The sequence below is a fragment of the Squalius cephalus genome (genome assembly GCF_949319135.1).
Source record: "Squalius cephalus genome assembly, chromosome: 5".
NCBI lineage: Eukaryota > Metazoa > Chordata > Actinopteri > Cypriniformes > Leuciscidae > Squalius > Squalius cephalus.
Window position 1 is genome coordinate 39,243,323 of NC_137126.1, and position 21,993 is coordinate 39,265,315.

General features: G+C 39.1%; 2 protein-coding genes across 2 annotated transcripts; one reads left to right on the forward strand and one right to left on the reverse strand.

The window, feature by feature from the left end:
• Positions 1–309: 309 nt before the first annotated feature.
• sart3 (spliceosome associated factor 3, U4/U6 recycling protein) lies at positions 310–17,583 on the reverse strand. The gene is made up of 19 exons (XM_079873106.1): positions 17,308–17,583; positions 14,259–14,385; positions 13,683–13,787; positions 13,246–13,430; positions 12,939–13,044; positions 12,069–12,193; positions 10,894–11,049; positions 8,942–9,080; positions 8,572–8,679; positions 8,356–8,433; positions 8,214–8,272; positions 8,016–8,125; positions 6,650–6,762; positions 5,064–5,140; positions 4,682–4,850; positions 4,064–4,530; positions 3,768–3,920; positions 3,415–3,602; positions 310–1,850 (listed from the first exon to the last, which is right to left on the reverse strand). The coding sequence occupies exons 1-19, from the start codon at positions 17,503–17,505 to the stop codon at positions 1,640–1,642; spliced, it is 2,874 nt and encodes a 957-aa protein (XP_079729232.1). The 5' UTR covers positions 17,506–17,583; the 3' UTR covers positions 310–1,639.
• A 782-nt stretch (positions 17,584–18,365) lies between these two features.
• Positions 18,366–20,447, forward strand: iscua (iron-sulfur cluster assembly enzyme a). Its single transcript, XM_079873135.1, has 5 exons — positions 18,366–18,604; positions 19,177–19,290; positions 19,420–19,530; positions 19,652–19,730; positions 19,850–20,447. The coding sequence occupies exons 1-5, from the start codon at positions 18,503–18,505 to the stop codon at positions 19,939–19,941; spliced, it is 498 nt and encodes a 165-aa protein (XP_079729261.1). The 5' UTR covers positions 18,366–18,502; the 3' UTR covers positions 19,942–20,447.
• Positions 20,448–21,993: the final 1,546 nt, after the last annotated feature.

The window sequence follows — 21,993 nt, forward strand, 5'->3', positions numbered from 1 at the left end:
CAAAAAGGATCAAATAAAATGAAACCATATGACTACATACAACTTGAGCAACACAGAAAATACAAGAAGAGCATTATTAGAAATTATTGAGTGCCTAAAGATGACACTGACGTGGTAAATAAAAATGACCAATCTATAATCAAATAAGAGTTTTAACCAAATCAAGAAAGTGCACAATTCAATACATGTATTCTATGTTTTCATTATTTTTAGTGTGGAACAAGACATTGTAACAGCACTTTTTTTTTTTTTTCTCTCAATCACTACTTTAGGCCACTGTGGTGATCAAACGCAAATATATAGAGCTACTTTTTTTTTTCTTTTTTTTTTACTTCGTTCAAAATATACAAATGTTTTACAAAACTATGGCCAACCATTGAGGGGTTGAACAAGAATCAAACACAATCAAAAGAACAATGCAGGAGGGAACTGTCTAGTGTAGAACACTGCAGTTTAAAGAAATACACAGCTTAACGTTTAATAGTGGATGAAATACACAAGTCCATCATTGCCATCAAAACCAGTAAATAATACTAATATCCAGGACATTTTAGATGATACATGTTGTGTATATATATACAATACAGTATATGATGGGTTCACAATCAGGTGAACTCGTAGTGGAAGGTTCTAGCGATATACAGCTGCATAGATTCAACTTCAGGAAAGGTCCAAATAGGTTGTAAAACTATCGTGCTCAGCCAGCCCTTTGAATATGACCACGTACGCATGTGAAATCTAAGGTTCTACACTGAATGTTGACTTGAATCTGGCTGTGGAGCGCAAGCTTTAACCTTCAGACCATTATTGAGTACACAAGGTAAGGCAGGTTTACAAGCTGTGTCAGCAGTTAAACAAGACTCTTGGAGAAAATACAAAAATGTGTGATAAAACTCGGTAAATAGAATCTACTAATTTCCAGGACAGGACACGTCTTTTAAATCAAGCGCTGCAGTCTAATAAACACCAAAGTTGAACCTCTTAGACACAAATGTGTTGTTGGCAAGGTGCTGGATTTTATTTGCTGACAAGATCATCTATTACCCTATTAAATCTTCATTTAGAGCTTTGATGAAGACATTACAGAAGTATGTTGTAAATCTACACATGCAAAATAGTTGGTTTTCAAATGGTCGTGATACTGCAAATAAATTATTTATACAACATGCAGTTGAGATATTATATAAAATAAAGGTTTTGATCTTTATATTTTTGTTTGCTTTGACAAGGCAGAGGTGCAGGACGCATCTACAGATCAGCTGCCCCAAAGGGACCTATTGAGAAATTAAGCTGTGTTGAAACTTATGATGCATCATGTATTTTCAAATTAAATGTTCTTGCATATACCTTTTAAAACAATGGTTCACATCATCCGTTTTAACATCCTGTTAAAAAAATACTTGCTGACAAAATCTGAAATCTGCCCCCTTTCTTTATTACTAAGAATTGAAAGAAAACAATACAGCTCACATCTCCATTGATTAGGTGTTAAAATAGTTTAATTATATATCTAGGGTGGTCACGTATTTACAGAAAGTTGGCTAAATTAAAACGCTGTTTCTCCGCCGGACTTCGTAAGGACACAGCATGGCTTTCTGTCAGAAGGCAGGTATTCCTCTTGTGTTATCTGCATACAATTTCACTTTTTGAGCAGCATCCTGGCAAAGTCCTCATTGGACAGAGACTTGGTTTGTGTGTCCAGGCTTGTGGTTCCAGGTCCTCCGTGCACTCCATCTGTCACTGTGGCATGTGGTACAGAAACGGTCCCGTTCTCCGCTTTGGCATCTGGAGCGCTCTGTCGGTACAGAGAGCGTGGCAGCAGAGAGATCTGAGTGCGTCCTTTTCCCCTTCTGAAAAGAAATAATAATGTTGAAAAGAGAAAGAACTGATGTTTTCAGTAAATCAGGACTGTGAAAAGAAAATTGGAAAACTGTAGGATGTTAAACACAGAGGCTTTGTCACATGATGTTAGGGCTGAAAAATTTGGGAGGGGAAAATTTAATTGTGGGTTTTCTGAAAAAAAAAAAAAAGATTTAAAATTTGATTTAAAGGTCCCGTTTTTCGTGTGTTTTTGAAGCTTTGATTGTGTTTACAGTGTGCAATATAACATGTGTTCATGTTTCGCGTGTAAAAAAAACAGTATTTTTCACACAATTTACTTATCTGTATACCGCTGTTTTCACTGTCCTAAGAACGGGCTGATGACTTCCTTGTTCTATGAAGTCCCTCCTTCAGAAATACGTAATGAGTTCTGATTGTGCCAGCGGTTCCTGTGTTGTGATTCGACAGCAGCTTAGCGCACGTTGCCCGGAAAGGTCACGCCTCTTACCATAACGTGGAGAGGCATGCGCATAAATTGTAACCATTGATCTCTAAGTACAGCGTCCCTGGGAAGGCCAAACAAAGGTGATTGGACTCCGGGATGAAAATAACAGCGTCTCGACGACATGGCGACAAACACACTCTACAAACGCAACTCTTCCTCTTCTCCGTGGGAGCGCAACAAGACCACGCCCCCTTTTTTTGTGTATTCCTGTGGGCGGAGGTTAGTCAAAAAACTGTTCTAGTGACGTCACTAAAGCAGGAAGTAGAGGGATGTAGTTCACTGTGGGCGACTTCTGTTAAATAAAATATCTCGCTTGGCATTGAACTTTGAGCTTTATAATTTTACAGATATTATATACTCTAGTTAGTGTGTAATGTTGTTAAAGTTTGAAACATGGGATCACGAAGAACGGGACCTTTAAAAAAAATTTGTGAGTCTGAAAAATCTGCCCAATTTTTAAAAGATATACATTTATTAAATAATAATAATTATAATTATTTTAATTATGATCAATATAATTATTAAATACAAATATATTAAACAAAATAAATATGTATTGTAATATTTCACTGTAACAGAGTATTTAAGAAACAATTTTATTTTAGGGGGAGCTTACAGCAACAGGTTTATAAGCGCTTCTCTTTACAAATCTGGTAAAATGGTTGGCACATGTTGTTCCTAAATGCATGTTATAAGCGACCCAAACTCAGAGCAACTCAGTTCGCAGTAAATGTTGCTCCACATAAATTCATCTCTGCAAGCGCTGTGAGAAAACGAAAATGCCACTTCACTCTGAAACACACAGCGCATACATTTATTTAATTAAATTGCATCCTTTGTGATTTGATAATCACTATGTCATATCACAATTTTGTTTTAATGCGATTATTCGCTCAGCCCTACAAGATAGTTACAGTTTATAGTTAAACAGGCAGCTGAAACCTCTTTTTCTTTCCCAGATCAAATATTACAAAACAACAACAAAAATATTTTCTCTGGAGACATGGGGCTTAGTGAATGTTAGTAAAACTGTGGTCTTGGCTTCAAGCAGAAATCCAACACGTGACCAGCCGCATTCAAGTACTTACGCTCCCTGAGGTTGCCTTTGCATTGTTGCCCCCAGGATTCGACTAGGTGCTGCTTTCTCTTCCATATTCCTTCTTGGGGGGTTGCTAATAGCAACAGAGAGTGTGAAGTTCTCCAACATGGTGCCGTCCATCTTCAGCACAGCCTGTGAGGCCTGTGCCTCATTCTCATATTCCACATATGCCAAACCCTACAGAGCACACACATAAATTACTGTGGAGAGAAGTTTTTTAACTTTTGGACATGAGTAATATATTCTGGTAATATCAGCTTGGAGATTCTTCTTTCAGGTATTACTACTTAATACTGGGACAGTCGTGTTTTGTATTCATGTTGGTGATAGAGACCTACAAACCTTGGGTTTGCCTGAACGGTTGGTGACTAGCCGGATGGCTTTGATTGTGCCGTGTTCTTTAAAGAGGTCCTCCAGTGTCTCTTTAGTGCAGGTGTATGGCAGGCCCGAGATAAAGATCTTGTGCTTCTCCATTGACGTGTTGTACTTAAAAACCTGCCAGGAAGACATTGTTATAAAAATGATTAACATTTTAAAAAAGTCAACCAATGCTCGTCAAAGGGAATGCACTAATTGTTTACTTGAACATAGGGATGATGTGGAAACACCAAAAATTCAGAAGTATACAGTCTACATACCTTGAAATCAGGATTCTTGTTCTTGTCCACACAAGGAGACACATACATGGGCCGCCCATCCACCTCCTGCCTGTCTAGTTTCAGTGCCTCAGGTACAGCTAGCCGGTCCTCAAATTGCACGTAGCAATAGCCTCTAAACACACCTTTTGGTGTATACACGAGCCTCACCTGCTCTACTGTCCCACAACCCTTAAACAATGTTCGCAGCTTGCCCTCGGGGTCTTCCAGATTAAAGGCCAAGTTACTGACAAACACACTATTTTCGTCTTTGCGCTGCTCCTTTGACACGTCCTGGGGTTCTCGCTGTGCTTCGGGCGCTCTCTGCTGGTTCTTACGGAAACCAGGAGGCTCAGTTTTACGCGGTGGTGGAGCTCGTCGGCCGAAAAGCCCGCTTTCTGTCTCCATGAGCTCCTCTGTGGCCGTGCTGCCAAAGTCCCCCTCCCCTCTGAGCCTCTTGGATGGCAGCTCTGCACATATTTGATATGTCACTGCAGCCAAAGTCTGAACCACACTGTTAGCTTTTACAAATGGAAATAACCTCAAACTTCTCTGAAAACAGATTTTTTTTAAATATATATACTTAACAGAATTATAGAATCTAAAGCTCTCCATCCACACCTGCTTCCTCTCCCCATTCCTCCTCGCCATCGTCTTCAGCTTTCCGTTTATCCCCTGTTCTGTTTGCTTTCTGGCTCTTCTTTTGGCCTTTTTTATCTGCCTTGGCTTTCCTCCTTTGCTCAGCTTTCTCCTCCTCTTGTCTGGCTATGTTAGCCTCTTTTATAGCCACCTGCAGAAACAGCATATAGATGGCTCATTTCTAAACATTAAAAATTACATTTCTACATGGTGAGCTTCCTGCCAGATGCCTCAAACATGATACATACATATATCTAAATGCTTAAATACTTCTGTTATTTTTAACAGGAAAAAGGGTATAAATGAAATTTAAATGTATGCCAAGTTTGGAGAAAATTCCAAAAAGGCTAGTTATAGGACTGACTCTTGCTCTCTGCTCATTGACTCTGTTGAGTTTGGTCCCTGTTTTTTGTACTGCAGCATCCCAGTCTTCCAGAGAGCCTGTGAGAGACAAAACCCACATAAACACTCAAAGCTGGACACCCACATAAACAGCAGTATATATATAATGCTAGGGCTGGGCGATAAAACGATAGCGATATGTATCGCGATAGACACGTAATCAATATCAATAAAAAATGCGTTCGATAAAACGTTCGATATTTTTTTTTTTTCCGCCGGAAGAAATCCGAGATTGTGAAGCAAGTTTGGTTCCATGAACAAAAGCACTCACTCTCTGGTAACCTAGCAATGTTGACACCAGGTTACATCATTACAGTTTACGGAAACTCGTTTTCCCTCCTCTGCGGCTGTCAGTCATTCTCCATTCAGTAACGTTATTCAAACAGCGCACGCGCCTCTTCCGGTTACAGCAGGATGCACGGTAAAACTCTCTCCAATATGATATATTCACATTATAATGCTTGATCTGTAGAGAAAAGGCTGTGGATTTGCATAAAATGACTTTATTTTGTTGGAGTTTGTTGCTGTTTTTAAACGACTCGCTACCGTGAGCCTGTTAGATCACACACAGCACAAGGACTATGAATGAATCGGCATATAACTGGATACAACAAATAACTGGAATTTAAAACTCTTGAAGAAACAAATGATCAATAAACTGTTGGACAGATATACACTAAGATTTGTGCGCTCGACATTTCTTCGCTTTGTGCCGTGAACTTTTAAATGCGCACATTTGCTGTGACTCCATGTTGCTTTGAGCACATCATTCTGCACCCGCGATGCGCATACGCGCTCTGTTTGAAGCGTTTCATATTATCATGGTTTTGCGCACTGAAAGATTATTAAAAGCCTATATTTTTTTTATACTTAGCCTGCTCAATACATTTAAAATAAGCATAATTTAATTGTGTATTATTTCTGTGTAGTGTAGCGTAGGCTATATAAATACACTTCTGAATTCTTGACATTTCATATATAAATATAAAATTTTGAAATGTATGATTGACTGATTGAACTTTATAAGAGTACTAATAGTAATATTATTTGTACTATTTATAATACTATTTGTTTTTATAAACATGTTTATATTTTATAAAATTACTCTGCAGATTTTTTTCAAGAATTACTTTTTGCTGCTGATACACTCACTAAGTTTAATAAAAATACATCATACATTTATGTAATTTTTAAAGGTGTTAACTGTAATCTTACACTGCAAAATGAGAACTTACAAAGGATTAAATTCATCACAATTATGTAAGTATCTGGATATCTGCCGTGGGGCGAGGGCTTCGATAACCTCTCTCTTTTTTGCCCATACATGTGTTTGCATCCCTGCTTTATAACTGAGGGGATTATAATCAGAGGAAGGTTAAGTTTAAAATAAAAATGTTAAATGTAATATATTTTTCTTCTTGTCCTTATTTTAAATAGGTCATACAAAAAATCAATAATTATCGATATCGACCGATATGAAACGCTTATATCGTGATACAGTTTTCAGCCATATCGCCCAGCCCTATATAATGCATGAATTAAACTCACCCTCCACTCTTTCAAAGTTGAGCAGGACATCACACACATGCTCAGGGTAGTCTGATGTACACTGTACAGCTCTGTGAAGAGCCTTCCTGCAGTGAACAGTATCTCCATAGGACCTGATCAACAAGCATACAAGCAATTAAAATAAATTAAAATAACCTCAATCCTCAACAACTTATTAGCTAGGGCTAAGTCAGGGGCAGCCCTCTTAGCACCCATTATTCTGATAAAACAAACAAATGTTTGTTTTCATAAAATTTAATCAAGTCACGTAGTCCGTGAGGGACAGATCCTGAACATCGGTTATTTGTGGTAACTACAGTATGCCAGGCAGGAAATCCAAACGTTCATCCCTATTATCCAACGACCTCAAATATGACTTATTTGAAACATTAAAGGGATAGTTCACCCAAAAATGAAAATTAGCCCATGATTTAGTCACCCTAAAGCCATACTAGGTGTATATGACATTCTTCTTTCAGATAAAATCAATCGGAATTATATTAAAAAATGTCAAATGTTTCCCTTTAACCTAGATAAATGTGTGCTATTATTAGGCACATATCCAAGTGTTTGAGCGGAGTATGGAAGCTAAACTATAGCTAAATACATAATTCAAAACTCTACTTTTATTTTTTGTAGACTCACAATAACAAGAAAACATTGGGTGCCTTTGTAAAATAAAGAAAACAAACGGGATGCGCTTTCTGCCATCTCGGTCTGTGAACTGGAGCGCGTCACAAAAATGAACCAAAGCTCTGCTTGAGTGCGGAATAGGCTATATTTCTATAATAGCCTATAGCTATATATTAAATGCTCATGGTTAAGTATTCTCCTCAGTAAATATTTAAGTAATTAAATTAATATAAACGTGATTACTAGAGTCGAATAGAAAAATGTTTTATCTATTAGCACACATTATTCTGATAAAACAAACAAATGTTTATTTGCATAAAATGTAATAACTTGCTCAATCTTTAAAATTGAACTGATTTTTCTGTTGATATAACCAAGGTCACACAGCCAGTGAAAAATTATATTAACCAATAATATTATTGCACACCCCACTTGGAAGTTTGCCAAGACCCTGGGTAAAAACCACTGCTTTAACAGCTTCCAGAAATACTGTGGGGTCCAAAAGTCTAAGACTCTACACATTTTTTCCCCTCAAATGAACGTGAATTTCAGAATATTTTAGTATTTGGGTTGCTCCCTTTTGCCACAACAAGCTGCATAAACTCCACAAGTTTGTGTAAAACCAGCTGATCACATTATCCAGCATGATTTGAGAATTATTCAAAGAGAATCTTGTTCTTCAACAGAAGCAAAAACATATGACTTGTTGCACAAACGGATGAAAATTACTGACCTTTCCAGGTTGTAATATTCCAACCACATGTTGGCATATTTTGCATTCCCTTTTGTCATTATGCTGTCCCACAGTTCACGGGCCTTCTGCATGTTCTTACAGTGTAAGGCCTGTTTGGAACAAACAGACACAAGCAGTCAGCAGAATGACATTACTTAATGGAGGATGGACAGATGCAATGGTATAGTGTTTCCTCACTTCTATCTTTGCCCAGATCTGCATTATTGTGCAGGACAGATCTCCACTTTCACTGAACCCTGAGAAGAAGTGAGACAGTAGTTAAATATTTCTTTCTACTAAGTCTGCTCTCATACCTCATAAAATCAGACAAGATACTTACTCTCTTCTACATCCTGTTTCAGGTAATCAAGGGAGCGTGCAAAAGCTGCCCGCAGCTCGTCCAACTCCCTGCTCCACTCTGCAATGATCAACAAATCCATCAATAGTAAAATCACCAGATTCACTCATCTGATATCAGCTGTGACTGTGGACCAAAACTTGAGAATGTAAGAATACATCAGAAAAAAGGGCAGAAAAGAAAAGCATATGGTCTTGCCTTTGCTGAAATCAACACGTCTCCTCAAGTAGTCCAAATAAGATTGCCAGATTTCTACATAATCAGTCGCCTGGATGAATCCTGCATTCAAGGCCTTTTCAAACACATCTAAGGACATATTTTTGCATGTTAAAATTTTTTCTATTCCTGCAAAAGGTTTTTGTCATTCATAAATGGATTCAACATTACAGTGTTCCCACACCTTTTGTCATTATTTCATAGAGATTGCACACAAATATATACTATTTTATATTTAGAACTGAGCATAATCTAAGAAAGTTAAATTCACTATATAGATTTTTTCCATGACAATAGGAACCCTGTTCTAAATCACAACATTTGATGACACAGAAATGACTGAAACGAGTACCTGTCACTGTCTGATGGTCTGTCCCATGCCGCTCTAAAGCCAAAAGATAGCTTTTCCACAGGCTCATGGTCCAGGGACAGTTCCTGACGGCTCGCTCATGAGCAGATAACACTAGATCTTTTATTTTCAACTGATGATCCTGAGGTAGAACAAAAAAAAAAAAAAAAATTATGAGCAAATCTTTTTTTTTTTTTTTTGTTGCAGTAGGTGTAGAGAGTAGGTGTGAGTGACCAAGCAACATCCACCAAGAGCAGCTATTTGACTCAAACACAAAAATGATAGTTTATCACCTAAACCTTCTGCCTGTGAATTTAGAAAATTTTCAACTGAACATTTAAAAAATATATATCAAAGGGAAAGTTCAAAATCCTGTTTCAAAGCTGTCCTATTTATTAACATATCGTGGATGTAACGGGTAAAAAGACCAGAAATGAGGCTTGTTTCAAACAAATGCAGAGGAAATGAGAAAAACTATACTTTTGTTCTACAAACATGACTGCAACTTTACGTTGTGTGCCTGATTTTTCCAACTTAACAGAATTGCAGAGACTGAAACAAATATACATCAGGATGAATGACAAGCAAATTCACACCTGAATATTACACAACTGAAGTCAAAATACAACCAAAATTCAGATTTATAGATACGTAAAATCAAGATATGAATACAGCATTGCTTGTTTAAATGTACAGAAAAGGTCTTGAGCCTTTTTGTCTTCCACACCAAAGCCACTGAATATGCTTCAGGAAGAGCAGGTGGTGTGTGTGATGAGTTTTCTGTAATGATCATAATTCCCCGTCCAATCCAGCACTGCTGTTTTCCTGCCAACCCATTTACAAGCACGTCTGCTGCTCAAAAATTACATGTAGCATCAGGCTAAAGGAGACATTCAGCAGGGAATCACTCCTCCATTGTAAAAGAGGTTTAATCTACAGCCAAGACAAATCGGTCTGTGGGAAATTGCCTTACATCAATAACCATTCAGTAAAATGCAATAATGGCTTTACAAACGGGAGAGATGAATAAAATCCTTGCTTTGCACATCCTACGTCAACTCAACATCTGCTCACTGCTCTTCTGTTTTTGTTTCATCAAAGACTGAATGTGGATATCTGTTGAAGTATCAATCATGGTAGCAACGTTCTTTGAAGCGTACAAGACTACTCCACAGATAAAACTATAGCCGAATACTCTGAATAGATGGTGCACGGGTATTAGTAAGAAAGAAATAAAGATTCCATTTCACTATGGAAACGGATCTAACACTCGTTCCTGAAGTGGTGCAGGTCATTGGTCACGTAGAAGGCTTTAGATACAATACAGCACTTTGTAAAACCAAGTAATAACCCCCTATATCCATTAGGCAAAGCAGCTCTGTGACTCACAGTGTGGGGTGCATATAATTTAGTTAAATAGCATCTCAATTTAATCACCTAAGAGAGTACAAGTATGGAGGCTTGATTTAATTACTTCACACATCCATAGCTGCCAGGAATTCAACCGCCTGAATGAGTTCCACTAACACACTCCAGCCCATAGCCCTTAATGCAGAAGTTCATTAATTTCAGTCGTTGAATCAGAAAGCCCAAATGGATAGAAGCTTTGGCTGCTAATATGGGGAGGTGTCATTCTCTCCCCTTCTCTGTCTTATTTTTCTCCCCCTACGCGCCTTCCACCATCTCTCTTTCTATCTCGTTAACTCACTGTTTTCCCCCTCTCCCTCCCTCCATCTGGTGAGGTGCTGGCTCTCTAATGTGTTCTCAGCTGCAACTGCGCTGTTACGCGTTTGTGGCTTGTGCATCTCATTACCATCCCATTAAAGCAATTAATATGTTCCTGAATAAACGGAGGGAGGTGTGGGGCAGGCACATGTGCAGATGCACATTCATTTTGTGAGCTGTGCGAAGGGCTGCTGGGTAAAGGGGGACGTGTGCTTATGCAAGTCACTCACCAGATACGTGTTGTATTTGATCCACAGGTCTGGCACAAGGCAGTTCTCCGCCAGTGCTCGCTCAAATATAATCTGGACACGGGCTGGATCCCCTTCCTTCATCTCAAAATCTATGTACGCTTGATACTCTGCCAGCTTTGGAGTTTCAGAGACCAGCTAGAACATCAAAAAGAACAGCATTAGAAAGCACAAAAGAGAAATAACAGTTTGAATTTAACAGAAAAAAAGAGCCATACAGGGAAATTACATCTGTTCTAATTAAAAGAGTGCAAGAGCACTGAAATGATTATTGTAGAGTTTAATTATAATTAGTGACTGGGTGCTTTAATTTAAAATAAGTGCAGTGCAATTCTGCTCACTATTAAAAATTACTTCTACTTTCTGGGAGCATGGCACATTCTCCACTTTCTATGGTAACAGCACTAGTTAGGTTGAATTTGTTTTCTGATTTCAGTTTCTCTTGTGACTTTAGTGAATTATTTGTTGAATATGAAAATATGCATAGTATAAATAATAGCATCTACATGTTAATGCTGCACTGCTACACAAATAGGGTCACCACTGATTAGTTTATGTATTTGTCAGGTTGAGGTCTACAAGCTTTAAAGTCAACCTTAGCTACCCATAGCCATTTTTTTTCTCTAATGTGCTAAATGTCCAAAGAAAAACAGGATATTCAAAGTAGGAAAAAAAAGGTAGAGCATGACTTGATTTTGTCCTCTGGGAATCAATTAAATGGTGAAAAGTGTTCAGGTTTTGCAGTCAATTATGGAGGACTGCCGCCAATACCAATTTGGTTAAGCAGCCTTAGTGATGTCAGCCAAAAAGGAAGTTGTTTCAGAGATGGTTTAAGTCTTTAATGTTTGATGAAAGACTAGGAATAAAAAGAAGAAACAAGAAAACAAAAAAGACCAGAAATGTGTAATAAAGTAAATAATAAGATTAAATTGAGATTTCAAGTTGACTTATCCTGAATGGGTGAAAGTATAGTGTTGATTAGCATATGTTTGTGGACAAAGAGCTTTCATTACCACAGATGGTTTATTCATTCAGAATCTCTAAATTACACTTGTGAAGACTGATTTTGGCTGTAAGCAGGTTACCACTATAAAAGATTTTAAAATCATAACCAATCATTTTGCATTAAATTATGATGGAAAATCAGAAATAGTTACCAAAGCCTCCTCGTAAGGTTTGCATTTCTCCATCTGTTTCAGGGCACGTCTGTACTGGTGTGTGACCGTCTCAGGTACGCCATCATCAGCCCAGTCAGAGTACTCCGCATACGTTCCCTCCATATCTACACGACACAATGTTAACATATAAACATGAGAAACAAAGCATCCAGATATTTCAGCCTTCAAAACCTTTTCACAGTTCTGTTCTGTTTCAAAGATGCTTTGAAATAGTCTTTCTGTTACTACTGCATTTCTCACCTATGTCACCACTACAAGGAAATTTTATGACGCAGAAATAGGGCAATAGAAACATGAGCCGTGCTGTACGAAAACCCAATCTGTAATCTGGCTCTCTTAGCTGAGTGGGATGTGATCATCCCTTTCTCCACCGCATCTCCGGTGCCAAAAGCAGCCGGCAAGGAAAAAAAAAAACCCCTGCTCACAAAACCAGACCATCTGGCTATCTGCAGGCTGCTCCTGTCTCTCCTGTCTCTAGCCTGTGTTACAGTGTCTGCCAGCACTGGTGTCTTCTTGACAGAACCTATACTACTTGGCTTTAAGAAACGTACATGAAAGGAAACCACATGCAACGGTCAATTTTATTTGTAACTCAAGTCTTAATCAATACCATCTGACCAGATTTCACTTCAGTCTAGACATGTTGTTCTCAGTTTATTTTATTTCTGCCAAATTGCGCAATCTTATATTCATAGTCTAAATTCTTTCAGCATCCGTTCTCCCGAACCTTTCGCCTGTGGATAAGTTTTTCCGATAATTCATTCCAACACTGGAAAGAGAAAGAGACTAGAAAGAATGGGAAAGTGAAGGACTGAAGGAGTGAGAGGAGAGAAACAGAGCAGCTCTCACCCATCAGAGGTACAGCTAGCTGCCGCCTGAAGAGTGTGTGTATGCGGTCGAGCTGGGCGTTCAACAGCTCCTGCTGCTCCTGTGATGGAACGCTGCCAGGAGGAGGCTGAACAAGAAAGAGGGGGTTAAAACACCAATACGATACAAAAAAACTGCAATCGTTTAAGATATTTATACAAATTCTAACTTCTCATTACTATTCATGTGATATTTAATAACAGGCCTTTCAGTTTGGCTATTTTGACAGCCACCTTAATGCCACGCTGATATTCTGTAATAAATCTAAGTAGGAACCCAGAGTACATACCTGTACTGTTGAGAGAATAACAATCTCAAACTCCCTGTAGGCCTCCCAGATTGAAGCTCCTTTAGTCACGTGTACACCCACTGCAGTCAGTGCCCTCTCAAAGATGGACCGAACACGCTCAATCCCTCCCTGAGCTCCCATTCCCCCAATGGAGTACTGCACATATTCCAACCAGATCTCTGGACCTGTGAATGGGTTAAACTTTAACAGCAGCTTTTTTAAATCCCCCAGCACAGGTTTATCTCAAAACAATCCATCTTACAATTCAGAAGTAATTACATGTTCTTTATCAGATTATTGGTGGTAACTGAATGCGTTTTACAGTCAGCTCAAACACTTCAACAAAAATATTACACTTAGAAAACACTACAAAATTTGACCAAATTAAACCTGTTTCTAAGAACTGAAGATTATGAACATAATTAAGCCACACTTACACACATAATCGTTGACAGCCCTCTCAAACAGCTCGTAGACTTTCTCGCGTTCCGATTCGTCTTCTGTTAGGCGAATTTCATCCTTAAGCCAGTCCAGCCAAATCTCTGTTCCACCAAACATATTCAGTCAAACATAGCACGCAATAGCCATATCATCACTTGTTTGTAACACATACATATGTATTTACAGACTGTAAATACATACACGTTTAAAGACTTCATATTTTGGTTAAAAAATTCCTTATATACACCAACTCATTTTCTAATTGCACTTTCAAAGGTTTCTCCCCTATTGCTGCCCAGCGCTTTTAACACACTCTCGTTATCATGTCAAGTAAATCAATACGAATCACTATCACAATTCAAACGAATTGTTATCTTGCAAGGTTGCTCAGTCCTGTTTCTGGAAAGCAACTTTCCTGGAGAGTGATGTGTATTCAAACCTCAAGAACAAATTCACAAAATAGCCAGGACTCTAAAACCACTAGCTGTCCTTTCACTAAAACTCTGGCCACCGCACAAGGCACACAAAGAGAACAAAAAACAGAAGAGGGAAACAAAATAAGGATGTCCCACCTTCAGTGAGAGGAAAGAGTTCACTCATCTTCTGCCTGGCCTTGCGCAGTCTGTGAAGCTTCCCTTCTTGCCGCAGAAGTTTGATCAGGTCCACATGGCAGTTGTAATCAAATGCGTTGATTGACAGCTGTAGAAATGGGACACAGGTTGTTGACTTTTGTTTTCTGAGATTCACATGGTATTTACAAAATATTATACAACTGCAATCTTGATTCACAAAAGGGGCTTTCGCACCAAAGGAACATTTTCATTGTTTCTATAACTACTGACAAACGAAGAGAGTTTCTCAATCCACCACAAAGAATTTAGTTGGAAAGTTGGAACTACAGTAACAAACGCCAAACTGACAGCGGCCAAATAATGCCTGTAGTCGGGACACTCCCCCGTTTTTTCCCTCGAGCCCCGCCTTCAGGTTGAACGAGCCCCCCTTTTTTTCGCGCGAGCTCTTGTGTTGTGTGCGCGAGCCCTGCCTGTTTCCAGGCTCGTTCAACCTCTATAACTACTTTTCTGGTCGCAGGAACTGGCAATGATTTTAGCTATAGAAATGCCTTTTGGGGGGACTGAATTAGCTCCTACTTCAGAGTAGGGTCTAACCCAGCACAATAGGAACTACCAGTGACGTAAGTGAATATTGATTGGACAAACACATGCAAAACAATGGCACCCGGCATTTTTTAAAAAGCCATGCAAACAGTTTACATCAGTGGTTTGGTTCTCAAATTGTTTTGGTCACACTCACCCCCTTTAAAAAATATGGCACCCCCACCACCAACTTTGAATACCAAATAATTTCACTAAAAATATATATAAAAACAGTAAAAATTTAAACTGAACAACTTGCAATGAAAAACATCTGCAAAAGATTTAACTTTGTAATGCCTTTGGCCCATTGAAAAATATAACAGTAAGTTAAAATAATAGATCAGAACATAACTTTTAATTTAAATAAAAAATGTCAATTTTAAGTGATGCTTTTTGTGAACAATATATAATCAGTGGATGCAATGAGCTCTTTTTACGGCGCCTCACAAGCTCAGAAGCTTATACGTCTTTTTGCCGGAAAACGGCAGAACAGCTTGTGACGCCGTCCGGTGAAGAGGTGCTTTTCTATGGCGAGGAACATATAAGACGGGCTTGTTCAGACGGTCAACAGTCTGAAGAGAGAAAGATACAGTGGAATTGGGGTTCATGTTGCTTTAAAAAGGCAGAGCACCAATCGCTATTCACACACTTGAATGACGTTTTTTTTTTCTGCTGAGCAGGAATTTTGTTCTGGGGGACTACTCTGGTGGCTAGTTCTTATAACTACCCGGTGCAAAAGCCCCTAGAAAGTATCCTGTATAAGTTGACCTACAAAAGTTTAATATCAGTAAACATGTTAATATCCTTCATTATAAATGCATCAATATGAAATTACATTGCTCAAAGAAAACGCTTAAATGGAAGGCATATACACAAAATATCACATGATTGCAACGCTTAAGGGAGTATGCAAGGTATGAACTAAATAATGTCTTCTAAACTGCATTACTTCATCAGCACAGATTCTTGCTTGATTTTTTCCAAACATTTAACCAATACATTTGGTTGGGTGGGATGGCTAAAGATTCATCTAGACAAGGCAGGCATTCACTGTAGTCTATCACGCAAGAGTGGGAGACACTGGAACAGTTCCACTTCCCACGGAGAGCAAATATCTGTAGGACTTAAAAAAATAAATCAGATAATGTGACTGGTTTTTGATCCACTATATTTTGCAGGGAACAGCTAAACTTTGTTCTCGGCTTTCTTATGCATTATAACAAAACAGAAACTGGCTGATTGGTGTAGAGATCAGACACACTTGGCAAATTTGGCATTACAGCTGTTGCATGGTTGTTGTTGAACAGGGACTTGACTACTGTTCCATGCAAATCACCGTCTTTCATCCATTTATGATGGTCAGAAATGAATTCAGAATGGAACAATTCAATGCAAGGCCATAGCCTGTGCATTTATCATGGAAACAAAGTTTTTTTTTTTTTAAACAGAATCCCACAGAAAGCTGACACTCATGCTGAAAAAATCTTAAACGAGTCTAAGCTAGTTTTCTGATCTTCTAGCCTGGTCAGTCGGAATATTTTAGAGGGTATTTGGATACTTTCTAGCTGTAAAAGACCAGTTTATATAAGTTTTATGCAATTGGCATAACATGCATTTTGAAGATGCTTTTATCATAAGAGACTTGCACTGCATCAAAGATATACATTTGATCAGGTCATACTTTCCCTGGAAATCAAATATGACCTTGCTAGACAGTTTGCTAGAAAGCCCCTGTATTGTGCCACACTGCTGTTTTCATCTGCTGTACACAGCTCGTCAAATCAGAATCATCTTCCACTCCAAAACAGAAGTCAAACCCCCAAGAGACCAGAGCAACACAAAGAATCTCAAAGCAAACACGTGGACATGAAAGCTGTGCAACATTATCTTCACCCCCTGAAAGCCTCCTGCTACAGCATGTGGTCTGCAACCCTAAACTAATGTCTAATAATCATGATTCAAGTCTAAAATCACCACAGCATCTAATAGGCATCTCTCTTGACAACTCGGTTGCATACAGCTCCCTCTATATGAGCTCTATGGCGCGTGTTTGAACTCCGTGTCGTCATCAAAACACTCCAACAGTAAACTTTATTCTTATAAATTGTACATAAAGTCTTTAGACATGCAAGGACACAAAGCTCCATAGACACATTTGGGACTGCATATGGGTGGAAAACAAGTAAAGAGGCGAAATGAAGGGGCAGTTTAGAGGGATTAAATATCATGGCAGAAGTGTTCGCTAGCTCACTAAAGCCTTTGCTAGCCACATTCCTCTGGAACAGTTAAGCATTTCTGTATTTTTATTACTCCTGGCCAAGTATTTGGTATGTTGAGCATATATGACCTCTCTAATAAACGGGTTCTGGTAAATATATGTACAGAAACTCCCCAGGAGAGTCGTTCGTGCCGTGTTTTGAGAGCTGCGTATGCGAGGAGAGTCGTTAGCCTCATTCATTCCTCTCACCTGCTCCTCCAGCCGCTGGATCTCTGCTTCATTCTCCCGCTCGTCCTCAGACGTGTTCTCTTCATCTTCCTCCTCGGAATGCTCAACTCCCATCCCTTCTTCTTCTTCCTCCTCCGACTCCATCTCTCGCTCCATGCCCTCAGCCTCCTCTTCGATATCTGGCAACAACGTCTGTTCTTCGTTACCCGTCGCCGCCATGTTGAGTCTTATCTGCCTGGAAACAGGCAGGGCTCGCGCACACAACACAAGAGCTCGCGCGAAAAACAAGGGGGCTCGTTCAACCAGAAGGCGGGGCTCGAGGGAAAAACAGGGGGGCGTGTCCCGACTACAGGCATTATTTGGCCGCTGTCAGTTTGGCGTTTGTTACTGTTAGTTCCAACTTTCCAACTAAATTCTTTGTGGTGGATTGAGAAACTCTCTTCGTTTGTCAACATTAAATGTTTTTCACGCCTTTGTCCAATGCAGCAGACAGCAGTAATAACACATATACATTGAAATTCCTAAATATTCACATTTGATATGCATGCTAAATGTCAAATATTTCATATTATTACTCATTTAAACATACTAAACATTATATTTATAAATTATATGATTAAGTGCAGGGTGAAATCGCTCCCCCTGCTGGTTGAGTTCCGTGATAGCTCCAACTTGTCGGAGACTCGGAGCTCCACCTCTCTAGACATCATGGGTTGAGCTTGACCTAGTCCAGCTCCTCCTCTCTGGATCTAATGGGTGAGGAGGGACAGAGTTATGCTCAGGGTGTGGTTGGACCTTTTAGCTCCACGTATTAATGCCCAAATTACATCCAGAGAGGGGGAGTTGGGATCTGTTTTTGAGCAAAACAGTAGTAACATTAAATCTAGAATGTAGAAATAACTGCATACATTATAAAGGTGGGTTGTATATTAGTTATAATAAAAGATGATTACAATTATGAGCAATGCAGTGAACTATGGTTGTTGAGTGCTGTGCAAAACAACAGTGAAGTTAATTAAAAGGCATATATATATATATATATATACAATATATAATATTATATATACAATAGTATATAAAGGCGAAATGTATAATATATACAGTTTTAAAAGTAACTTATGTAACATATCTCACAATTGTATAATGAGTTGTTCGGTAAAGCGCGCCCCCTGCCAGTTGAGCCAGTGTGTGCAGCATCAGTAATCAGTCAGTCATCATGGCGTTAGCAGCGGCAGCCAAGCGCTCTGCAGCCTCTGCACTTTTCACTAGATCATTGTCATTACCAGAGCTCAAATCCGCCTACTCTTATCATAAAAAGGTAAGTATCACTTCTTGTCTTACGGCTGACCATCCATTGATACTTGAACTAGGATTTATTCAGTTGTAGTTCCTAATGTTTTAGGAGAACAACTTTGTTTCAGCGTGGTTGCTAGCTAGGCTAATGTCAGATAACTGCGCATGTAAACAAACCAGCAGAACATTGTACGTTAAAGGTATTCGGCAGTATGCTTGAGTATAAGAATCATGCCATTAGCTGGTTTATGTATTTTTGACTGAGTTAAAATGACATTCATTCATATTTATTTACATTAGAGTTGGTTTCATAATCCACTTGTGTAACGTTAACTCTCCTACAAACTCATCGGTGGTGTCTTTCAGTATCTTAACTCTGCCACAGGTTAATACGCCTGTATATTATTAGTTTTCTAAGTACACAAAATAATTACCAATAAATATCAATAATCTGTAATGTTATGTTGTGAAGGTCACTGTCATTATCTGTCAAGGGGACTTTTTCATTTGGTGTAAATTTCCATTCTCACCAGTCCTCAAATGAATTGTCTTTGATTGTTAAATATGACCAGGATGTGGTCATGTATTTTTCTGAAGGTGGTGGACCACTATGAAAACCCTAGAAATGTTGGTTCCCTGGACAAGAATGCCAAGAACGTGGGAACTGGTTTGGTAGGCGCTCCTGCATGTGGGGATGTTATGAAACTACAGGTAAGACATTTTTTATTTTACATATTTAGTTATATTTAATATAACTTAATTTAATTCAATAATAAAAAAATATTGAGCTATATAAATATATATCATTTACATCATTGACTTGACTCTTTTGTTTTACAGGTTCAGGTGGATGAGAATGGAAAGATAACGGATGCTAGATTCAAAACATTTGGCTGTGGCTCAGCCATTGCTTCTAGCTCACTGGCGACAGAGTGGATGAAGGGGAAATCGGTGAGTCATTGTGACTCAGACCATCACGCGCATTCACAATGTGATCAGATTATCTCATTGTGCTCCATATTTGTTTTCTCAAATGTTTCTACAATTGTAATGACCACTTTTCCTTGTACAGATTGATGAAGCCCTGAAAATCAAAAACACGGAGATTGCCAAAGAACTTTGTCTACCACCAGTCAAACTACATTGCTCCAGTAAGTGTATTTAAATGGTTGTTTCAGATTGCAAACACATTAATGTTATCAAAATAAAGACATGGACTCAAATGCTGTTTTTATAATTTCATTATTTTTATCTTTTTATTTTCTGGCAGTGCTTGCAGAAGATGCTATTAAGGCTGCATTAGCAGACTACAGGCTCAAACAGAAGGACAACAAGGAGACGTTGGCAGAGGCTCGAAATTAATGTCCTAATTCACCAATAAGTCACTGTTACTCACTCTTGTTGTGACTTAGAAAAATGGTGCAGTTTATTTCCTGACTGAGGTTGCAATGAACATAATAGCCAGTGTCTATCATATGTGCACTGCCTTAGCATTTCTGGTTTGAAGTGGTTTGCATTGACAGACTTTAGGGATCTCTGGATTAAAGTTTGTTTTCTGTATCTATCTGAATCACGCACATTCGCAATAAACTTTATTTCCGGAAGATCGCATACTCTGACATGAAATGCCCTCAATATTATATGTATACTTCTAAAATGCTTGTAAATGTATTCTCATACACTTTATAAAAAGGAAAGTATGGGTTTTGAAAAAAAATTACATTTCTTAAAATTTGCAGGAGGGTCATTATAGTTTTGGCAGTGATTTGTAAGCAAAAAAAAGTGACACCAAAAACCAAAAGATACCTGGGCTTTGATGCTGTATTATTTCTTGTAAAAACTTAATAAAGCTCTAGATGTTAATGTTGCATCATCCATTGTTTTGTATTATTCTCTACATATTTTTCTACACAAAAAAAGTTGTCTGTAATACAGGTTATCAATTTGTGCGAATGTCTTCTTGAACCTGTGGAAACGGTGCAACTCTCAAGTTTCGGAGTAGGATGTTCTTCAGTACCAAAAGCACTGTGAGCATCAGCAGTCCTGTAAGCACACAAAGAACAGCCAGGACCGCAATAAGAGCTGGGTCACTGGACTGTAGCATTGTCCGAGGAGTGAATTCGATGTCTCTGTTTGTGGTCATTGAACCAATAGTTGTAGATGCTCCTGATTGCTGACCTGTCGAATTCTCCACACAACCAGGTTCCTTTTCTGTGGCTGGAATGTTGGGTATTTGGGTGTGCTGAGGTATAAAAGATGTCAAATTTAAGAGGCAGTCTTCGTAGCTCAGTCTCTCTATAGCGGGCTGGTCTGACCCAAAGAAGGACCTTGGTATTGTGCTCTCAGGTAGTTGTAAAGATTTTTGACATTTAAATGAACTTGTGTTGCATGCAATATCAGATCTAACCAACATCAGTACACTTGAGGTCTGATCTATATGACTTTCAACCACCTTTCCAGATTCTGTGGTTGTATTCACAGATGACATTCTCTCAACTGGCTTCAAAAGTTTTGGACAGATGGCCATGACCGACAGAGTTAATAGCAACTTGTGTGCAAGGTGCAAAGGAGCTGTACATACTAGATCTGATGCCATCCGTAACCTGTCCATCAGAAGCCACCTATAAAGATACATGATGTCACACTCACAAACCCACAGGTTATTGGCTAGTTCCACTGACCGGAGACGGGACAATCCATCAAAAGCCTGCTCGGGTATAGAGCGTAAACAGTTACTGTTAATCTTTAACACTTGTAAGTTCACCAATGCACCCATTGAGGACAGATCTAGGGCAGATATGCAGTTCGCCGACACGTCGAGGTGTGTCAGCGAAGAAGGTAAGTTAAGTGGCAGACGAGACAATCTGTTCCCCTTAAGAGTCAAAGTCCTCAGTTTGGTCAGACCTAGCAGCGCCCCTGGCTGAATCGCTCGTATCCGGTTATCCTTTAGGTCCAGGCGTGTGAGGTTCCCAAGCTGCCTTAGAGATCCAGCAGTGATGTAGGTGATCTGATTCTCTTGAAGCTGAAGGGTCTCAAGACTTGACGGCAGCCCCCGAGGGAATCGGACCAGTTGGTTGTGGCTGAGGCTCAGTTCCTGTAGGCCCAAGTACGGCTGGAACACGTTATCCACATTGCAGAGCCGATTCCGGGCTACAGAGAGGACGGCGGTGCTTAGGGGGACAGAGCGAGGCAGAGTACGTAGACCAAGAGACTCACACAGAACCAGAGCATCAGAATGGGGACAGCAGCAGCCGTTGGGACAGGGTGACACAACCAGGCCGGCAAAGAGAGATGAACAGAGATACAACAAGAGACAGTAGAGAAGACTAGGACGCATGGCTCACTTGAGGGAAGAAGATTAAGAGGGATGGATAAGGGAAAAAGAAAGGAGAAGTTAGTAACTGCTTTTCTTTT